The sequence below is a fragment of the Pseudophryne corroboree genome, chromosome 12 (genome assembly GCF_028390025.1).
Source record: "Pseudophryne corroboree isolate aPseCor3 chromosome 12, aPseCor3.hap2, whole genome shotgun sequence".
In the NCBI taxonomy this organism is placed as follows: domain Eukaryota; kingdom Metazoa; phylum Chordata; class Amphibia; order Anura; family Myobatrachidae; genus Pseudophryne; species Pseudophryne corroboree.
Genome location: NC_086455.1, coordinates 71197294 through 71217072, shown reverse-complemented (window position 1 = coordinate 71217072; position 19779 = coordinate 71197294). Strand labels below are relative to the sequence as shown.

Genomic DNA, 19779 nt, shown 5'->3' with positions numbered 1-19779 from the left:
GACAAAGAATTGTATTAAAAATGTATTCTGCCTTCCTGGGCGGTGACCGTTCAGATGCACGGAGATGGTCCGTCCTACAGGCGTGTTATGGCAGTGCGCTGGACGTGTCGCTGAAGTGTTTGCTCTCACTGGAGGCCACACTCTGACAGAGAATCTGCATGGACATTAGGATACCACTGCAGCAGCTCCTACAGCTAACTCACTGCTTTCAGCAGCACTACTCCCTTATCAGGGGGCAGGCACTTTATAGTGATACATCACGACGCCAGCTATAACATTCACGGCAAGTCATTTCTATGTTAGGTCTAAAAGCTCTCAGCATTTACAGTGGCTGCTCGTCCTGAAGACGGATCTGCACGTCACACAGAACACCGAAGTTTTTGGTCAATCATTAACCACCATTAATTATCTTCTACCCCACCCACTCCTGCATCTTACTTATCCCTCTTTTTTTCCTACCTACCTCTGAGCCGCCTAATCACATTGCAAATTAGATATATTATTACCAGATCTCAGCTGTATTGACTTGATTATAATTGGCAATACTTAACAGAAGTTACTTTTTAAAGTTTCATACAGTTTATAGTTTAATCGTTCCTATCATTTATTTCCGATTAGTTTCTTGCGCAAACCACCCATACCAAGAACACACACAGATTTACATTATCATCCAACTATTACCAAAGACACCGAAGTTGCCATGCTTGTACCAATTAACTTATCAGCAATCACCCAGAATATCGGACTATACTCTAGGTACAGACAGCTCTTGTTACCACAGGTGAGTGGACACCTGAAGTTACCACCCACTAAGTTCTATCTATGGGATCATTAGAAAGAGAAAAAGGAATCGGTTTGAGTATAGATGCACTCATTACCTACCACAAAATAATATTGTACTTAGTATTTAGTTAAAATGTACCTTTATTTTATTATATTTATAAAAATGTCCTTTTGGGATACACATATGCAAAATAAATATCTTTGTTGCTATTCCATATGGTGTATCATTTATTACCCTGTATTAGGGTTAAGAAATAAATATTAAAGTTATAAAAAGCGAAGTATAAACAGATTCTAGAAATTTAATGTGTTGAAAAAGAAAACAAAATTATTGTGTAAATAAAGAATTATTTAATAGAAAATGCTTGTGTACCGTCTTCATTAAAAAATTTTTTTATCAATGTAGCTTTTATTCCATGTCTTACCTGTAAAATCCTTATTTCGGAAGCCGTGGTGGACACTGGGACTGTGGGTATGGTGTAGGAGCACTGCGGGCACCAAGGAGTTAAACTTCTGCAGAGTGCAGCAGAGGCTCCTCCTCCACTAAACCCCGCCTGCCCATGGGAAGCGAGTTTGCATCTTAACAAGCCTCAAGAACAGGTACCGGAGATAAGAACCGAAAAGAAAAAGGACCGGCACACATACACACAGATGTACTGCCCCGGTCAAAAGAGACATGGCACGGAGTGCCAGCAGAAAGGACACCTCAGCAACGGAGCATAAGGGTGGGCGCCCAGTGTCCAGCACGGCTTTCGAAAAAAGGGATTTAACAGGTAAGACAAAAATCCTCTTTTTTACGTCAGCCCAGGTGGACACTGGGACTGTGGGACGTCCCAAAGCGGTTTCATTACGGGCAGGAACGCTCCCGAGCTGCACTGAGGACACGACGCCCAAAGGCCGCATCAGCCGAGGCGAAGGTGGCAAACTGATAGAATTTGATGAAAGTGTTTGCGGAAGACCACGTAGCCGCACTGCAAAGCTGCTCAGCAGAAGCACCGTGGTGAACCACCCAAGAAGGGCCAACCGACCGAGTGGAATGAGCTCTAACGGACGCTGGAATAAGCCGCCCAGCCAGCAGATAAGCTTGTCTAATGGCAATGCAGATCCAACGAGCCAAAGTTTGTTTAGAAGCAGGCCAGCCACGCTTTCGGACATCGTAAAGAACAAAAAGGGAGTCCGATTTGCGGAAGGATTCCGTTCTGGCAACATAGGTACATCCAAGGTGACCAATGACTCTTCCGGAACGTCTGACATGGTGGGTAGTAAAGACGGAACCACAATCTCTTGATTGATGTGGAACCTGCAGACAACTTTAAGAAGATAATCCATTCTAGTACGTAGGACCGTCCGATCCGAGTGGAAAACTAGGAAAGGAGATCTGTGATACAAGGCGCCCAAGTCGCAAACGCAGCATGCCGAAGCAATGGCAACAGGAAGACAGTCTTCCTAGTAAGCCAAGAAAGGTGCACAGAATCCAAGGGTTCAAATGAAGCCCTCTGAAGCATCCGGAGAACCAAAGACAAGTCCCATGGATGAACAGGGGGGACAAAAGGAGGTTGCAGACGTAGTACCCCCTGCAGAAAAGTGTGAATAGCCGAAGAATTGGCCCCCTTTCGTTGAAAGAGAACCGAAAGAGCAGACACCTGCACTTTTAGGGAAGCAAGCCGAAGTCCCAAGCCCAAACCAGCTTGAAGAAAAGTCAAAACCATGGGCACTCAATATCTCAAGGGATTGAATTGACAATCCGAGCACCACTGAAAAGTACAGACGCCACACTCTATGATATATGCCGGCCGAAGACGGTTTTCTGGCTGAGCGCATTGTGTCAATGACTGGATCCAAGAACACCCGAGCTCTTAAGAACGACCTCTCAACAACCACCCCGTCAAAGCCAGGCGGGGCAGGTCGGTGAAGGCAAGGTCCCTGGGATAGGAGGTCTGGACGAAGAGGCAGGCGAAATGGAGGCTGAATGGAGAGGCTGCAAAGATCCGTGTACCAAGTCCTTCTTGGCCAGTCCGGGGTGATGAGGATGCCCGTGACCCATTCCTGCTTCAGGCGTCTGAGTACACGTGGTAGGAGAGCAATCGGCGGAAACACATAAACCTTCGGGAAGGGCCAAGGAGCTACCAGAGCGTCCACAAGAAACGCGCCTGGATCCAGAGTTCGAGATCCGTACGGGAGGAAGTTTGCGATTGTGGTGGGAGGCCATCAGATCTATGTGCGGCTGACCACAGTGGGTCACTAGAAGGTGGAACACCTGTGGATGTAGTGACTATTCTCCGGAAATGGAAGTCTTGTCGACTCAGGAAGTCCGCCTCCCAATTCTGTATTCCGGGGATGTAAATCGCCGACAGAGCCGGTAGGAAACGTTCTGCCCAACGGAGGATGTGACCGACCTCTTGCATGGCGGCCTGACTTCTGCTGCCGCCTTGATGGTGGATATAAGCGACCACCGTCGCGTTGTCTATCTCTATCCGGAGAAGGTCTTGCCGAGAAGAAGAGGGCCCGCTTGGCAAAGAGCTCTGTATATTACTCGGAGCTCCAGGACATTGATGGATAGAGTTGCCTCTTGAGCTGACCAACGACCCTGGAAGGAGTGGCAGCCCGTGACCACCCCCCAGCCCCGTAGGCTGGCGTCCGTGGTGACCCAGAATGACCCAGTCCTGGATCAGGAATGGGCAGCCCATTGTGAGATGGGACGACTGAAGCCACCACGGGAGTGACAGGCGCGTTTCCTTGGACAATGAAATCCAGCTGGACCGGAGTTGGTGATGTGACCTGTTCCATTCCAGTTGCAGTGGTCTGGAATGGAATTGGGCATACTCCACCATGTCGAAACAAGAGACCATCTTGCCTAGGACCCACATGCACAGATGAAGGGAAACACTGCGATGTTTGAGGAAAGCCTTGATTAAACATCTGGATAACCACTATCTTGTTCATGGGTAGAAACACACCCTGAACCCTTGTGTCCAGGATCGCCCAAGTGAAGCATGGACTGGGACGGAGTCAGGCTGGACTTGCGCAAGTTGATCAGCCAGCCATGGGATTGCAACAGCGCAATTGTGACCTTGAGATGCTGTTGTAAGACCACTTGAGACTGAGCGAGGAGAAGGTGGTCGTCCAGGTATGGAAGAATCTTGATTCCCTGTAAGCGCAGTTGGACCGCCATGACTTTGGTAAAGACTCTCAGTGCTGTGGAGAGACCGAAAGGTAGGGCTCGGAACTGATAGTGGTTGCTCTGAAGAGCGAAATGCAAGAACCGTTGATGGTCCGATTGAATAGGCATGTGGAGGTAGGCGTCCTGAATATCCAAGGAGGCCATGAAATCTTCCAGTTCCAGCGCCTGCATGACGGACTGGAGAGACTCCATCCTGAACCTGGGAACATGAAGAAAAAGAAAGATTCAACTTCTTCAGGTTGAGAATGGGTCTGAAAGAACAGTCTGGATTTTGTACCAGGAACAGATTGGAGTAGAAACCAATACCCCTTTGAGGAGAGGGGATGGGAACAAATGACCCCTGCCGTCAGGAGGGATCTGATGGAAGACTGAAGAAGGGCGGTGGCCTTGCCAACGTCCACTGGCAGACTGGTGGTAAAAAACGGACGAGGTGGCCGCTCCAGAAAGAAGAGGGCGTATCCCCTGGATACTATGCCGTGTTGAAGTCAAAAATATTACATACACAGCACATGTAAACTCCAATCAGATGGGTCACTGTGCGTGAGCATACACTCAGCGTGCACAGCGATATATGGTAGCATACGCAGTCACACAGACAAGCCACAAAGATATATTCAACACATATTTCACACCACACAAATTAAACATGTCAAGCACCAGACATTATAATGTATTCAATTATATAATAGAGTATAACATCATATATATATATATATATATATATATATATACATACATATACATATATATATATACATACATATACATATATATATATATATATATATATATATATATATATATATTTATTTGGAACAGAAGAAGAGAAACATGTCATGCTTGGTGTCAAAATAATCAGGGGAATGAGAGTGTTGGTTTGATAGTTGTGATTCGATTGTAGCACATTGCAACGATTGGTTATGATTAAATGTAGGAATATGAAGCCACAATTCAAATGAGAACAAAGACAGCATGTGGGCAGGAAACCAGTGGCCAACCACTATGATGTCATCTTCAAGGCTGGACGTTGCTTGCATATGAACTGACCAATAACACATCATGAATGAGAAAGTTCCCTCCCCTGGACCAATAACAGAAGACTCAGTCCCAGACATGTACTCCCCCAAAATACACAGGATATAGGTGTTCCAGTCACACAAGAAGCTCTGTTTGCTGTTTTTCTGTTGCTGTTTTTTGCTGAGAGAGAGAGAGAGAGAGAGAGAGAGAGAGAGAGAGAGAGAGAGAGAGAGAGAGAGAGAGAGAAAGAGAGAGATGGAGCGGAGTGTGCACTGAGGGAAATGGTAATGTATGCTGGCTGTGGCTGTATGGATTCTTTTGTAACAACTGCGTCCTGTGTAATTGTAAACCTGTAACTATTATTTTTATATTTTTATATATATATATATATATATATATATATATATATATATAACACACACACATACTGTACATGTATGCATATCCTTTTAATATCAAATATATACATCACTGAGCGTTGGAACTCAGAAAATGTGTGCGAGTGCTTGTTTTCTCTTAAGGGATGTAGTGTTTGCGACGTACAGCGCAGTTTTATTGTATATGGTAATAAGATGCGCCTTGCGCCCACAGCATATATTAACGCTGGCATTATAAATTAGAGATATATTTGAACTTAACAGCCTGACACCCAAGAGTCGGACGTGGAGGTTACCAGATGTCGGCAAATAGTAAAAGCTGACCGCCCACCACAGAGGAGTCCTGGTGGGGACCCCTCACGTCATGCTGAAGGTTTGTCGGGTTGCTTAGGGGTTTGACGACGTCCAGCCCAGGACTGTCGACCTTTTGGTTTGGTAGATTTAGAAGAGGAACTCTGTACACAGGAGGAAGACTGATCCTTTGGTTTGCCTGAGAGCAAAAGGAAAGTTGCTTGTACTTTGGCGCCGAAGGTAGAAAAGCAGTTTGGCAGTTGCCAGGTTAGTCACAATCTTATCCCATTCAGGTCCAAAGAGCATGTCTCCCATAAAGGGGAGAGACTCAAAGTTTTTTAGAGTCATTATCCGCTCTCCACAAGCGAAGCCACAAGGCACGCCTAGCCGCCAACAAGGGCGCAGAGATTCTGGCAGCAGATGTACCCGAATCTATAGCCGCATCACCCAGGTAAGTGCTAGCTTCTCTGATAAGGTCCACCACGGAGAGTAAATCAGAGCGTTGTGTCACAGATTGCAGGCCATCCGTTAGAGCATCTGCCCAACTACCGATGGCTAAAGACATTCAGGCCGAAGCAAATGCAGGATGGGTAACTGCGCCTGCATTAGTAAAGATTGTCTTGAGGAATTGGTCCAACTTTTTAATCAGCTGGATCCCGTAAAGACGTGACATCAGGAATAGGCAGGGTGGTCGACTTGACCAATCTGGCCACATGAGCATCCACGGGAGGAGGTGTCTTCCATTTTTTTTGTTCCTCTTGCGGTACAGGATAGAAGGTAAGAATGCGGCAACACACCAGAAAATTTCTTATTCGGGTGTGCCCAGGGTTCCTTGAAAGCATTGCTCACGTGAGTAGAGGAGGTAAACACTGCAGGATCCTTCTTCTTACGTTTGAAGAAAGGAGCCTCAGTATCTGCAGGCACATCCGTATTTTTAATCTTCAGCTGCAGACGGACAGACTTGATGAGATCATCCACCCTGGTCTGCGTCATACGGTCGTCCTGAGACTGAAGGTATCATCCCTTGTGGTTTGCGAAGCAGCATCCTCAACCGAGGAGGCGTCCGATTTGGGATTCCTCCGTTAGTGAGAGGAGAGAAGATTCCAGGCAGGACTTTTGATGAATGGTAGAAAAAGTCAGAGTCTGTTGTAGGGAATTGGAGACCTGTACCAAGCCCTGCACAGATTGAGAAAGATCGCGCAACCACGTTGGCTTCGCAGAGGGTTGCTGTGGGGGCTGAGAAAGTGGCTCTGTGGGAGACACTGACACAGACCAGTGTCCGAGGTACTGGGACTGTGTGGCCCAAACACAGTAAGGACTACTGTTAAAAAAAAAAATAGACCCAGTAAGCTAACTAAAGTTACAAAATACAGTATATGAAAAATAATAAAAAAGGCTACCCTAAGACCCTACCAGTACCACTTGCAATGTCACACTAAAATAAATGTAGAGGCACACTAGTACCCAACCACCTGCACAGAGAAGTGGGGTGGGGGACAAATACCCTGACACCAGGACAGTGAGGTATAGGGGAGCAGGACTTCAATCCTGCTGGGCTGCCGGCTGCAGAATGCTGTAAATGGCTGACCAGCTAGGAAAGGAGGGAGGAGAGAAGTTCCCCTTGGCGCCTAAACCCCGGACAGGCTATGGCCAAGGGGCTGGGGGCGGAATTACAGGGGATTCCCGCCCCCTCCTGGAACTCCGGGGACACCAGCTGTATCCCCTTGAAATATGGCCGCCATGTCCCTGGTGGTCTAGCGGTGGCTCTGAAAGGACGGAGACCCGCTGCCAGGACCACCGGGGGCTGCTCCCTCCCTGACGGTGGTAGGGTTGCTGCAAGCGCCTGCTCCCGTGCATGTCAGGAAGCTGCTTACCAAGTTCGCCTCCAGCTGCTGCTCCTCAGTGTAGGACATACTTGCCTACCTGACCCTCTCCATGAGGGAGAAAATGTTCTGTTCCTGGACTTTCCTGGTAATGTATAATTGCCATCACCTGTGGTGAAACACCTTTCTTATCAATTAACTAGCTCACCACAGGTAATGGCAATCATACATTACCAGGAAAGTCCAGGAATAGAGCATTTTCTCCCTCATGGAGAGGGTCAGCTAGGCAAGTATGGTGTAGGAAAAGTGGCTGGCGAGAGCGGCCGTGGGGGTCTTTTCACCGGCCGCGTGCTGCATCCAGCAGCGCTGACCCTGCTACTAAGTTCCCCTCCGACTGTGGCTCCTCCGTGTGGAGGAGAGGAGGCTAGTGAGAGCGGCCGTGGAGGACCGTTCACCGGCCGCCGGAGGGGATCAGAATCCATCAGCAGCGCTGACACTAGTGCTGCTGCTGAAGTAGAAGAGGAAAAAAATAAATAAAAAATGAAGAGAAGAGAAATTTAAAAAAGTGCCTGTGCTGAAGGCACAAAGAAAAAACTGGCTTCCCATGGGCAGGCGAGGTATAGGGGGATGAGGAGCCTCTGCTGCACTCTGCAGAAGTTTAACCCCTTGGTGCCCACAGTGCTCCTACACCATCCCCACAGTCCCAGTGTCTACCTAGGCTGACAGAAAAATTAAGTTACGCCTCTTTGATAGCACATTAATATGCCCTCATCATATAAGGTTTAACCGAGTACACATCTCAAGAGGTATTTTACAAGCCTATCACATTGTACAGACAATACACAGAAATGTCTATACGCATTTCGTTTTACTATAGCCTCAACAAAGCTTTAGTAAAGTTCTATGTATGTAATGAATCAGTAAGCAGCACTAACCTCACGTTCCAGATATGGACATATTATCCATGTGAACAGGCAATAAGAAGAATATTTCCCTTGAGAATAAAAACATAATATATATTCCTGGTTCGGGATTTCCTCTTTATCTATGAGGTACCTATTTTTTTGCATTTTAAAAGTGCCAGGATTAGGCAGTGTACTGCAAGTACCTGGCTTGTCGGACATATGACTCCTACCCGCCTGGCAGTAGCGATTTAAGAGCAATACAAAAACGTACAGAGTTTTTCTTTGAGGTCAAACTCTCTAAACTAGAAAGCCAGTGTTGGTTAGAGCAATTTATTTTAAAGTTACAAGATATTTTGACACCACTTGTTGTTTATTAGACACTTTAATACACCTGAACAATAACAATGGCAAAAGAGAGAGAACAGATATAAGTATAAAAAAAATACTAAGTTAATAAAAAAAATGTATTACTTGTGTGTACAATTTTTTTTTTTTTTTAGTAGAGATAATTTCATTATCGATAACATGCCACGATAATAGATATTTGCAGAGAGAGACATCAATCTTAGTGAAAGAATTAGTAGAATAAGTTAGGAATTATAACTTGGAAGCCATGCCGTAACAACTAGGAAGATCCGTAATTCATGGGATATGACTTTACACACTTCCCACTTGCTGTTCTACATTTATTAACCTGATATTTGTAGGCAAATTCAATAAGCCACTTCTCTGCAAATTATGGTAGGCAGACTATGTTCGCACCTCCATAAAGGTGTGAGCAGAATCTTCTGAAGTTGCCACGCAGGAGCCGATGGGACCAGCTCCATCGACTTCCGCTAAATTAAATGGCCCTTGTAGAATCGTCTTTTTTTTTTTTTTTTTTTACAAAAATTAAAAAAGACACACTACTGCATTAAGGAATATACAGGGCATTTAAAAAAAAAATTGTATGTGTATCTTTTTTTTTTTTTATTCAATAATCTTTTATTGTTTTTCCTTTTTCTTACAAACAAAGACATAAGAACCAAACAAAAAAAAGGAACATAATGACAGGTATAAAGAAACATGCAGTATATAATCAGAGCTACGGGCAGGGAATTGACACAGAGTATAGAACAGGACACACCATCTACTGTAGATCAGGATATGCAATACACCTCAAATAGAACAATAGGCATTAAGAGCCCACAGGCGCCATGTGAGCTCACGCCGCAAAAATATAGTAAAAAAGGCACATGAGCCATAGTGGCACTGTAGACCATAGAGAAACACTCGCATAAGTATATATTATAAAATACCTAAGATACCTGCCAGGCATATAGACAAAACATATATCTCTGCAACATTTATCGAAAACAAAACAAAACCCCTCAAAACAAACCACCACAGAACCCCCCACCCTGTATAACCTAACCCAAACCTAGGTATACTTGGATCCCCATAAGCCCCCCCCCCCCCCCATTAACAACCTGCCCAGTAACCCCCCACCCCGTATAGCCTACCCCCAACTTAGGTATACTAGGAACCCTAAAACCCCGGCCCTCTCTCAACTACCCTAAGTAGCCAACCCTCCCTCCCCACTCACCAATGGATATCAAGGCACATGGATAACTGATGGAGGGCAATATATAATAATGGGGCAGATGTATTAACCTGGAGAAGGCATAAGGAAGTGATAAACCAGTGATATTTGCAAGGTGATAAAGGCAGCAGCCAATCAGATCCTAACTGTTAATTTACATATTGAAGCTGATTGGCTGGTGCCTTTATCACCTTGCAAATATCACTGGTTTATCACTTCCTTATGCCTTCTCCAGGTTAATACATCTGCCCCAATGATCTGAGCTAGGTGAGGCCGAGCTCTCCCGCTGTTTAAGAATATTATAGATCTTACGCAGTTAACATCAGCTATCTTAGCGACATGCGTACGGCACAAACAGAAATGAACAATAAGTCAGGATAAAAAATAATGAAAATAATAAAAAAAAGAAAAACCCCAGACATATAGGGTGACAGAACATTAGTATAAAGTGACAGAAGGATAAAAGTACACAAAACCAATAGGAGCAATAAACTAATGACCTAAGCTAGGCTAAGTCCGGCTCTCCCATGAAAGGATACAGCGTTCCTCCCATATAGCATACCAAGCAGTATATACACGTATACGTAGCATAAATAGGTGAAAATTCGACCAAAATCGAAAATACAGATAATAAAGATATACAAATAATAAAACAAAAATACTAATAACAAAGATGAGAATTAATCAGCATCAGTCTCACCTCCGGTTATCCAAGGATAGACACATCGGGGCAGAAAATAAGAATTTACTTACCGATAATTCTATTTCTCGGAGTCCGTAGTGGATGCTGGGGTTCCTGAAAGGACCATGGGGAATAGCGGCTCCGCAGGAGACAGGGCACAAAAAGTAAAGCTTTAGGATCAGGTGGTGTGCACTGGCTCCTCCCCCTATGACCCTCCTCCAAGCCTCAGTTAGGATACTGTGCCCGGACGAGCGTACACAATAAGGAAGGATTTTGAATCCCGGGTAAGACTCATACCAGCCACACCAATCACACTGTACAACCTGTGATCTGAACCCAGTTAACAGTATGATAACAGCGGAGCCTCTGAAAAGATGGCTCACAACAATAATAACCCGATTTTTGTAACTATGTACAAGTAATGCAGATAATCTGCACTTGGGATGGGCGCCCAGCATCCACTACGGACTCCGAGAAATAGAATTATCGGTAAGTAAATTCTTATTTTCTCTATCGTCCTAGTGGATGCTGGGGTTCCTGAAAGGACCATGGGGATTATACCAAAGCTCCCAAACGGGCGGGAGAGTGCGGATGACTCTGCAGCACCGAATGAGAGAACTCCAGGTCCTCCTTAGCCAGGGTATCAAATTTGTAGGATTTTACAAACGTGTTTGCCCCTGACTAAATAGCCGCTCGGCAAAGTTGTAAAGCCGAGACCCCTCGGGCAGCCGCCCAAGATGAGCCCACCTTCCTTGTGGAATGGGCATTTACATATTTTGGCTGTGGCAGGCCTGCCACAGAATGTGCAAGCTGAATTGTATTACACATCCAACTAGCAATAGTCTGCTTAGAAGCAAGAGCACCCAGTTTGTTGGGTGCATACAGGATAACAGCAAGTCAGTTTTCCTGACTCCAGCCGTCCTGGAACCTATACTTTCAGGGCCCTGACAACATCCAGCAACTTGGAGTGCTCCAAGTCCCTAGTAGGCGCAAGGCACCACAATAAGCTGGTTCAGGTGAAACACTGACACCACCTTAGGGAGAGAACTGGGGACGAGTCCGCAGCTCTGCCCTGTCCGAATGGACAATCAGATATGGGCTTTTTTGAGAAAAAACCCACCAATTTGACACTCGCCTGGCCCAGGCCAGGGCCAAGAGCATGGTCACTTTTCATGTGAGATGCTTCAAATCCACAGATTTGACTGGTTTTAAACCAATGTGATTTGAGGAATCCCAGAACTACGTTGAGATCCCACAGTGCCACTGGAGGCACAAAAGGGGGTTGTATATGCAATACTCCCTTGACAAACTTCTGGACTTCAGGAACTGAAGCCAATTCTTTCTGGAAGAAAATCGACAGGGCCGAAATTTGAACCTTAATGGGCCCCAATTTGAGGCCCATAGACACTCCTGTTTGCAGGAAATGCAGGAATCGACCGAGTTGAAATTTCTTCGTGGGGCCTTCCTGGCCTCACACCACGCAACATATTTTCGCCACATGTGGTGATAATGTTGTGCGGTCACCTCCTTCCTGGCTTTGACCAGGGTAGGAATGACCTCTTCCGGAATGCCTTTTTCCCTTAGGATCCGGCGTTCCACCGCCATGCCGTCAAACGCAGCTGCGGTAAGTCTTGGAACAGACATGGTACTTGCTGAAGCAAGTCCCTTCTTAGCGGCAGAGGCCATAAGTTCTCTGTGAGCATCTCTTGAAGTTCCGGGTACCAAGTCCTTCTTGGCCAATCCGGAGCCATGAGTATAGTTCTTACTCCTCTACGTCTTATAATTCTCAGTACCTTAGGTATGAGAAGCAGAGGAGGGAACACATACACCGACTGGTACACCCACGGTGTTACCAGAACGTCCACAGCTATTGCCTGAGGGTCTCTTGACCTAGCGCAATACCTGTCCCGTTTTTTGTTCAGACGGGACGCCATCATGTCCACCTTTGGTATTTCCCAACGGTTCACCATCATGTGGAAAAACTTCCCGATGAAGTTTCCACTCTCCCGGGTGGAGGTCGTGCCTGCTGAGGAAGTCTGCTTCCCAGTTTCCACTCCCGGAATGAAACACTGCTGACAGTGCTATCACATGATTTTCCGCCCAGCGAAAAGTCCTTGCAGTTTTTGCCATTGCCCTCCTGCTTCTTGTGCCGCCCTGTCTGTTTACGTGGGCGACTGCCGTGATGTTTTTCCCACTGGATCAATACCGGCTGACCTTGAAGCAGAGGTCTTGCTAAGATTAGAGCATTATAAATTTACCCTTAGCTCCAGTATATTTATGTGGAGAAAAGTCTCCAGACTTGATCACACTCCCTGGAAATTTTTTCCTTGTGTGACTGCTCCCCAGCCTCTCGGGCTGGCCTCCGTGGTCACCAGCATCCAATCCTGAATGCCGAATCTGCGTCCCTCTAGAAGATGAGCACTCTGTAACCACCACAGGAGAGACACCCTTGTCCTTGGATATAGGGTTATCCGCTGATGCATCTGAAGATGCGATCCGGACCATTTGTCCAGCAGATCCCACTGAAAAGTTCTTGCGTGAAATCTGCCGAATGGAATTGCTTCGTAGGAAGCCACCATTTTTACCAGGACCCTTGTGCAATGATGCACTGACACTTTTCCTGGTTTTAGGAGGTTCTTGACTAGCTCGGATAACTCCCTGGCTTTCTCATCCGGGAGAAACACCTTTTTCTGGACTGTGTCCAGAATCATCCCTAGGCACAGCAGACGTGTCGTCAGGATCAGCTGCGATTTTGGAATATTTAGAATCCATCCGTGCTGTTGTAGCAGTATCCGAGATAGTGCTACTCCGACCTCCAACTGTTCCCTGGACTTTGCCCTTATCAGGAGATCGTCCAAGTAAGGGGTAATTAAGACGCCTTTTCTTCGAAGAAGAATCATCATCATTTCGGCCATTACCTTGGTAAAGACCCGGGGTGCCGTGGACAATCCAAACGGCAGCGTCTGAAACTGACAGTGACAGTTCTATACCACGAACCTGAGGTACCCTTAGTGAGAAGGGCAAATTTGGGACATGGAGGTAAGCATCCCTGATGTCCCGGGACACTATATAGTCCCCTTCTTCCTGGTTCGTTATCACTGCTCTGAGTGACTCCATCTTGATTTGAACCTTTGTAAGTGTTCAAATTTTTTTAGATTTAGAATAGGTCTCACCTAGCCTTCTGGCTTCAGTACCACAATATAGTGTGGAATAATACCCCTTTCCTTGTTGTAGGAGGGGTAATTTGATTATCACCTGCTGGGAATACAGCTTGTGAATTTTTTCCCATACTGCCTCCTTGTCGGAGGGATACCTTGGTAAAGCAGACTTCAGGAGCCTGCGAGGGGGAAACGTTTCAACATTCCAATCTGTACCCCTGGGATACTACTTGTAGGATCCAGGGGTCCTGTACGGTCCCAGCGTCATGCTGAGAGCTTGGCAGAAGCGGTGGAAGGCTTCTGTTCCTGGGAATGGGCTGCCTGCTGCAGTCTTCTTCCCTTTCCGCTATCCCTGGGCAAATATGACTCTTATAGGGACGAAAGGACTGAGGCTGAAAAGACGGTGTCTTTTTCTGCAGAGATGTGACTTAGGGTAAAAACGGTGGATTTTCCAGCAGTTGCCGTGGCCACCAGGTCCGATGGACCGACCCCAAATAACTCCTCTTCCTTTATACGGCAATACACCTTTGTGCCGTTTGGAATCTGCATCACCTGACCACTGTCGTGTCCATAAACATCTTCTGGCAGATATGGACATCGCACTTACTCTTGATGCCAGAGTGCAAATATCCCTCTGTGCATCTCGCATATATAGAAATGCATCCTTTAAATGCTCTATAGTCAATAAAATACTGTCCCTGTCAAGGGTATCAATATTTTTAGTCAGGGAATCCGACCAAGCCACCCCAGCTCTGCACATCCAGGCTGAGGCGATCGCTGGTCGCAGTATAACACCAGTATGTGTGTATATATTTTTATATGATATTTTCCAGCCTCCTGTCAGCTGGCTCCTTGAGGACGGCCCTATCTATAGACGGTACCGCCACTTGTTTTGATAAGCGTGTGAGCGCCTTATCCACCCTAAGGGGTGTTTCCCAACGCGCCCTAACTTCTGGCGGGAAAGGGTATACCGCCAATAATTTTCTATCGGGGGGAACCCACGCATCATCACACACTTCATTTAATTTATCTGATTCAGGAAAAACTACAGGTAGTTTTTTCACATCCCACATAATACCCTCTTTTGTGGTACTTGTAGTATCAGAAATATGTAACACCTCCTTCATTGCCCTTAACGTGTGGCCCTAATAAGGAATACGTTTGTTTATTCACCGTCGACACTGGATTCAGTGTCCGTGTCTGTGTCGACCGACTAAGGTAAACGGGCGTTTTAAAACCCCTGACGGCGTTTTTGAGACGTCTGGACCGGTACTAATTGTTTGTCGGCCGTCTCATGTCGTCAACCGACCTTGCAGCGTGTTGACATTATCACGTAATTCCCTAAATAAGCCACCCATTCCGGTGTCGACTCCCTAGAGAGTGACATCACCATTACAGGCAATTGCTCCGCCTCCCCACCAACATCGTCCTCATACATGTCGACACACACGTACCGACACACAGCACACACACAGGGAATGCTCTGATAGAGGACAGGACCCACTAGCCCTTTGGAGAGACAGAGGGAGAGTTTGCCAGCACACACCAAAAAACGCTATAATTATATAGGGACAACCTTATATAAGTGTTTTCCCTTGTAGCATCTTTTTATATATTTCTAACGCCAAATTAGTGCCCCCCCTCTCTGTTTTAACCCTGTTTCTGTAGTGCAGTGCAGGGGAGAGCCTGGGAGCCTTCCCTCCAGCCTTTCTGTGAGGGAAAATGGCGCTGTGTGCTGAGGAGATAGGCCCCGCCCCTTTTTCGGCGGGCTCGTCTCCCGCTCTTCAACGGATTCTGGCAGGGGTTAAATATCTCCATATAGCCCCCGGAGGCTATATGTGAGGTATTTTTTGCCAAAAAATAGGTTTACATTGCCTCCCAGGGCGCCCCCCTCCCAGCGCCCTGCACCCTCAGTGACTGCCGTGTGAAGTGTGCTGAGAGCAATGGCGCACAGCTGCAGTGCTGTGCGCTACCTTAAGAAGACTGAGGAGTCTTCTGCCGCCGATTCTGGACCTTCTTCTCTTTTCAGCATCTGCAAGGGGGCCGGCGGCGAGGCTCCGGTGACCATCCAGGCTGTACCTGTGATCGTCCCTCTGGAGCTAATGTCCAGTAGCCAAAGAAGCCAATCCATCCTGCACGCAGGTGAGTTCACTTCTTCTCCCCTAAGTCCCTCGTTGCAGTGATCCTGTTGCCAGCAGGACTCACTGTAAAATAAAAAACCTAAGCTAAACTTTTCTAAGCAGCTCTTTAGGAGAGCCACCTAGATTGCACCCTTCTCGGCCGGGCACAAAAATCTAACTGAGGCTTGGAGGAGGGTCATAGGGGGAGGAGCCAGTGCACACCACCTGATCCTAAAGCTTTACTTTTTGTGCCCTGTCTCCTGCGGAGCCGCTATTCCCCATGGTCCTTTCAGGAACCCCAGCATCCACTAGGACGATAGAGAAAGTACGTAAAGGATAAATCCAGGAACCTCCCGCCAATGCGGGGACGGGCAGAAAAGTACACGAAGCATGGGAATAAAGGACCTGGAAACGTCACCACCGGCATCAAAGGTGCAGAACGGATCTTCAAAAAGCCCATAATGAAGTCCTGACAACCACGAACTGAGGCAGAATCTATAGCAGTTGGACTCACATCCCCTGAGAAGGAGAAATCTAGGAGCCGCGACGGCATGCCATGAGCGCGGACTGCAGTGACAGAATTCAAAGGCACAGCTACCACATCTCCGAGCTTCATAAGGAGCCTCTGTGTAGAGACAAGAATTGCCTGAAGGACTTGCTGCATAGAATTAGCCATCGGCGAGTTATGAATACAAGCCAAACAGGAGGCCAGTGGCAAAATGGCGGCGGCTAGCACACCACCAGAGCCTACCAATAGACCTACAGCGGAAGCCACTAACCAGACGACCACAGAAGCAGGGAATCACAAGGAGACACGGCCGTAGTGGTAGTAATGTCGCGCTGTCCAGGGGTTAATGCAGAACAGGGGAGCCGGAGGGCAGAGCCGCAGGTAGAAGGAGAGCTGTAGTGGGACACGTGGCAGCTTCACAGCAGGAGACCCGGCATACACTCACCCGGGCACAGGCAGGGGCTGACGGAGCTCACACCGGCACCCTTCCGGCCTCAGATCCACACTCAGGGCTGCAGGAGGTATGGAGACATGCGGCGTGCAGGTCAGCGGCCGAACAGCGCGGGGAGACTGGAGAGTGGCGCCCCACGTGTCTCAGCAGGCCCAGGATCTCGACACACAAACGGCCCAGCCGCAGCGGGAGAATGACGAGCGGGTCCCAAAACAACACAGGGGCTCCTTCACACCTTTAGTCAGGCATTGGGGTGGTTTTCGGGCCCAGGGGGGGGGACACAGGATGAGAGAGCAGGATATTAAAGCTGGAGAGACACACAGCCTGTGTGCTACTCTGTATTTACTGTACTCTAAATCTGTATGTGTATCTTATGTGTTACAGTAGACAGAGTGACAGCTGGTATACCACAGTATGCCATCCAGAAATGTGCATGGTATGTGGAACATTATTTCTGAAATTATAGGACAGGATGGAATGGCGGACCTTCCCTGACATCCGTAACAACTGGGTTCCAGGACAATTTCTGAAGACCTGCACCACCAAACAAAACAATGCTGTCTTGGGTGGAAATGTTTCGGCAAACAGAGTCCGTGGTTAATCATAATAAAAAATAAATTAAAAAATAATATAACTTCGTCTGGGTAAACTATATCTATACACAAAATAGTATAAGATTTATAATACAGGTTGAACTCGATCGACAAATTGTCTTTTTTCAACCTCATTAACTATGTTACTATGTTGACCGCACGGACTATGTAAAGAACAATTACGGACGCCATGGGGAGCATATAGTTGTGTGAGGACGTAACAAAGTTTCAGTTACCTCTTTTTTTTTCTTCTTTTTTTTTTTTTCTTTTTCTTTTTTTTAACACTTTGGGGGATATTCAATTGTTTAAAAAGTCAGTTGGGTGTCTGTTTTTCCTATCTAATGCACAGGAAAAAACAGACACCCAACCGACTTTACAAATATTTGATTTCCCCCCTTTGTATGTCTCAATTGAATGCCCAGCTGAAGCGAGAGCAGACATCAAATACAAGCACAACTGTAAGACTGACCTTAATCTGGCACTGCTTGTTGCTCAGGTCTTCCTGCATAGGTCCTGCAGATACGCTGAGCATTCTGGAGTTTTCAGACAGCTCACTGAACCTTTCCTCCCAGCCCTCCGCTTCCTCTGAAAGCTGCAGAAGCAACAGAGATTGGTCTAGAACAAACCTTACATGTACTTATTTAGTCCTGGGGGAAGTTATATATGGCGGATGAACAGAGTTGCTTGAGTAATGAGACAGCAAAGTGTAATTGCAGAATACTACTGGGTTTCTCACAAACAAATGAAGATTTCTCTTGATTGTAACAATGTTGGAGCAGGGGAGAGGAGGGCATATTAGGGAGACAAGTAATTCCTTTATCAGCACCTCACATCCTAGTTGGCAGAATAAAACCCATTGTCTCGGTCACATACCCCACAAGGAACTGCAACATGATGCATCACTGCAACAAAGAAACCTACTGGCTACCTAATTCTGACACACAATAAGCTCTGTCACTTATCAGCACATCTCAGAATATGAAGAAGCGGGCAGTGCCATATGATTTTAGGGGTCTATTCATGAAGCAGTGAAAAGGGTGGAGAAGTGAGCCAGTGGAGAAGTTGCCCATGGCAACTAATCAGCATTGAAGTAACATTTATAATTTGCATACTCTACAATTGTACGGAGCAGCTGATTGGTTGCCATTAGGGTGGCCAATCCCAGGATCGGGATTGGCGGGGTACCGGGATGTAGGCCTAAAATTGCCCGGGATTCAATCCCGGGATTGGATCTTCCAATCAAGGGGATTTCGGGATAAGAAAGTCTTCTTGTTTTTTCAATGCCGGGCAGCGTTGAGCATCTTCAGGAGGCTTAGACAATGCTGTGCAGCGTGACGTGAAGTTAGGTCACGCTGTGCAGTCTGATAACAGCCGTCCGCGCTGCCCGGATCGCACCTCGCCGCCCACCGCCTGCAGCAAGTGAATTTGCCCGCACGCCCAGAGGATGGTGAGTAGTTCTGTGGACTGGGCGGGTCCAGGAAGGGGGGGGGGGGGGGGGGGGGGGGGTGAGACTGAATTATTTTAAAATCTTCAACCCATTCACGGGATTGATCATTTTTCTATCCCGATACCCGGGATTGAAAAAAAGGCGCAGGTTTGGCCTCCCTAGTTGCCATGGGCAGCTTCTCCATAGGCTCACTTCTCCACTCTTTTCACGGCTTCATGAATAGACCCCTTAATACTTTGGAAACTGGAACTGACATAAGCCTATTTTGGAATAAAATACTTCTGTAAGATATACTCCTTTTTTGGACCATTCACTCTCACTTCTACCACTATTGGTCCTAACAGAGAGACCGATATCAGGAACAACAATATTCAACACAAGAGTCCTTTCTTACACCCCAAGGGGATTCTGGATTCCACAGTGGCAGCAAAATGGACTAAAAAAAAAGGAGTGGCACATCCTACCATCGTCTACGTCTCCCTACTACAATAGTGAAACACACACGCATTATATCACTGGATGCGAATCCGTTTCTTAGGTGAATATCCCCTTTAATCACTGTATACATTTTTTAATCTCATTTCTAAGGCTTCTATTCCCAAGGGTGAACTCTCGCATTGCAAACGAAGAAAGGTGTGAGTATAACGGGTGTGGGTCAATAGATCTAAAAGTAAAAAGACAGACAGTCAATAGGATGACCCCAAATAGGTGACATGCCAAAGGTAGACAGTAAAAAAGATCAAAAAGGTCAACCTGAAAATGGTCAATTCCATTTTTATTTATTTTTTTATGTAATTTCGTATGTTTCATCACATCTGAGCTAAATTAGTGGAAACGTGTTCCCAATCATAATCCATGTGG

The 19779-nt window shown here is 46.6% G+C and overlaps 1 protein-coding gene across 4 annotated transcripts in view; it reads right to left on the bottom strand.

The window, feature by feature from the left end:
* MIA2 (MIA SH3 domain ER export factor 2) overlaps positions 1-19779 on the bottom strand; it is a 298404-nt gene that overhangs the window by 105981 nt on the left and 172644 nt on the right. For all 4 annotated transcript variants that reach the window (XM_063947624.1, XM_063947626.1, XM_063947625.1 and 1 more), the window contains exon 15: positions 17941-18063. In XM_063947624.1, the coding sequence (XP_063803694.1) occupies positions 17941-18063 (123 nt within the window). The remainder of the gene's footprint in view (positions 1-17940; positions 18064-19779) is intronic.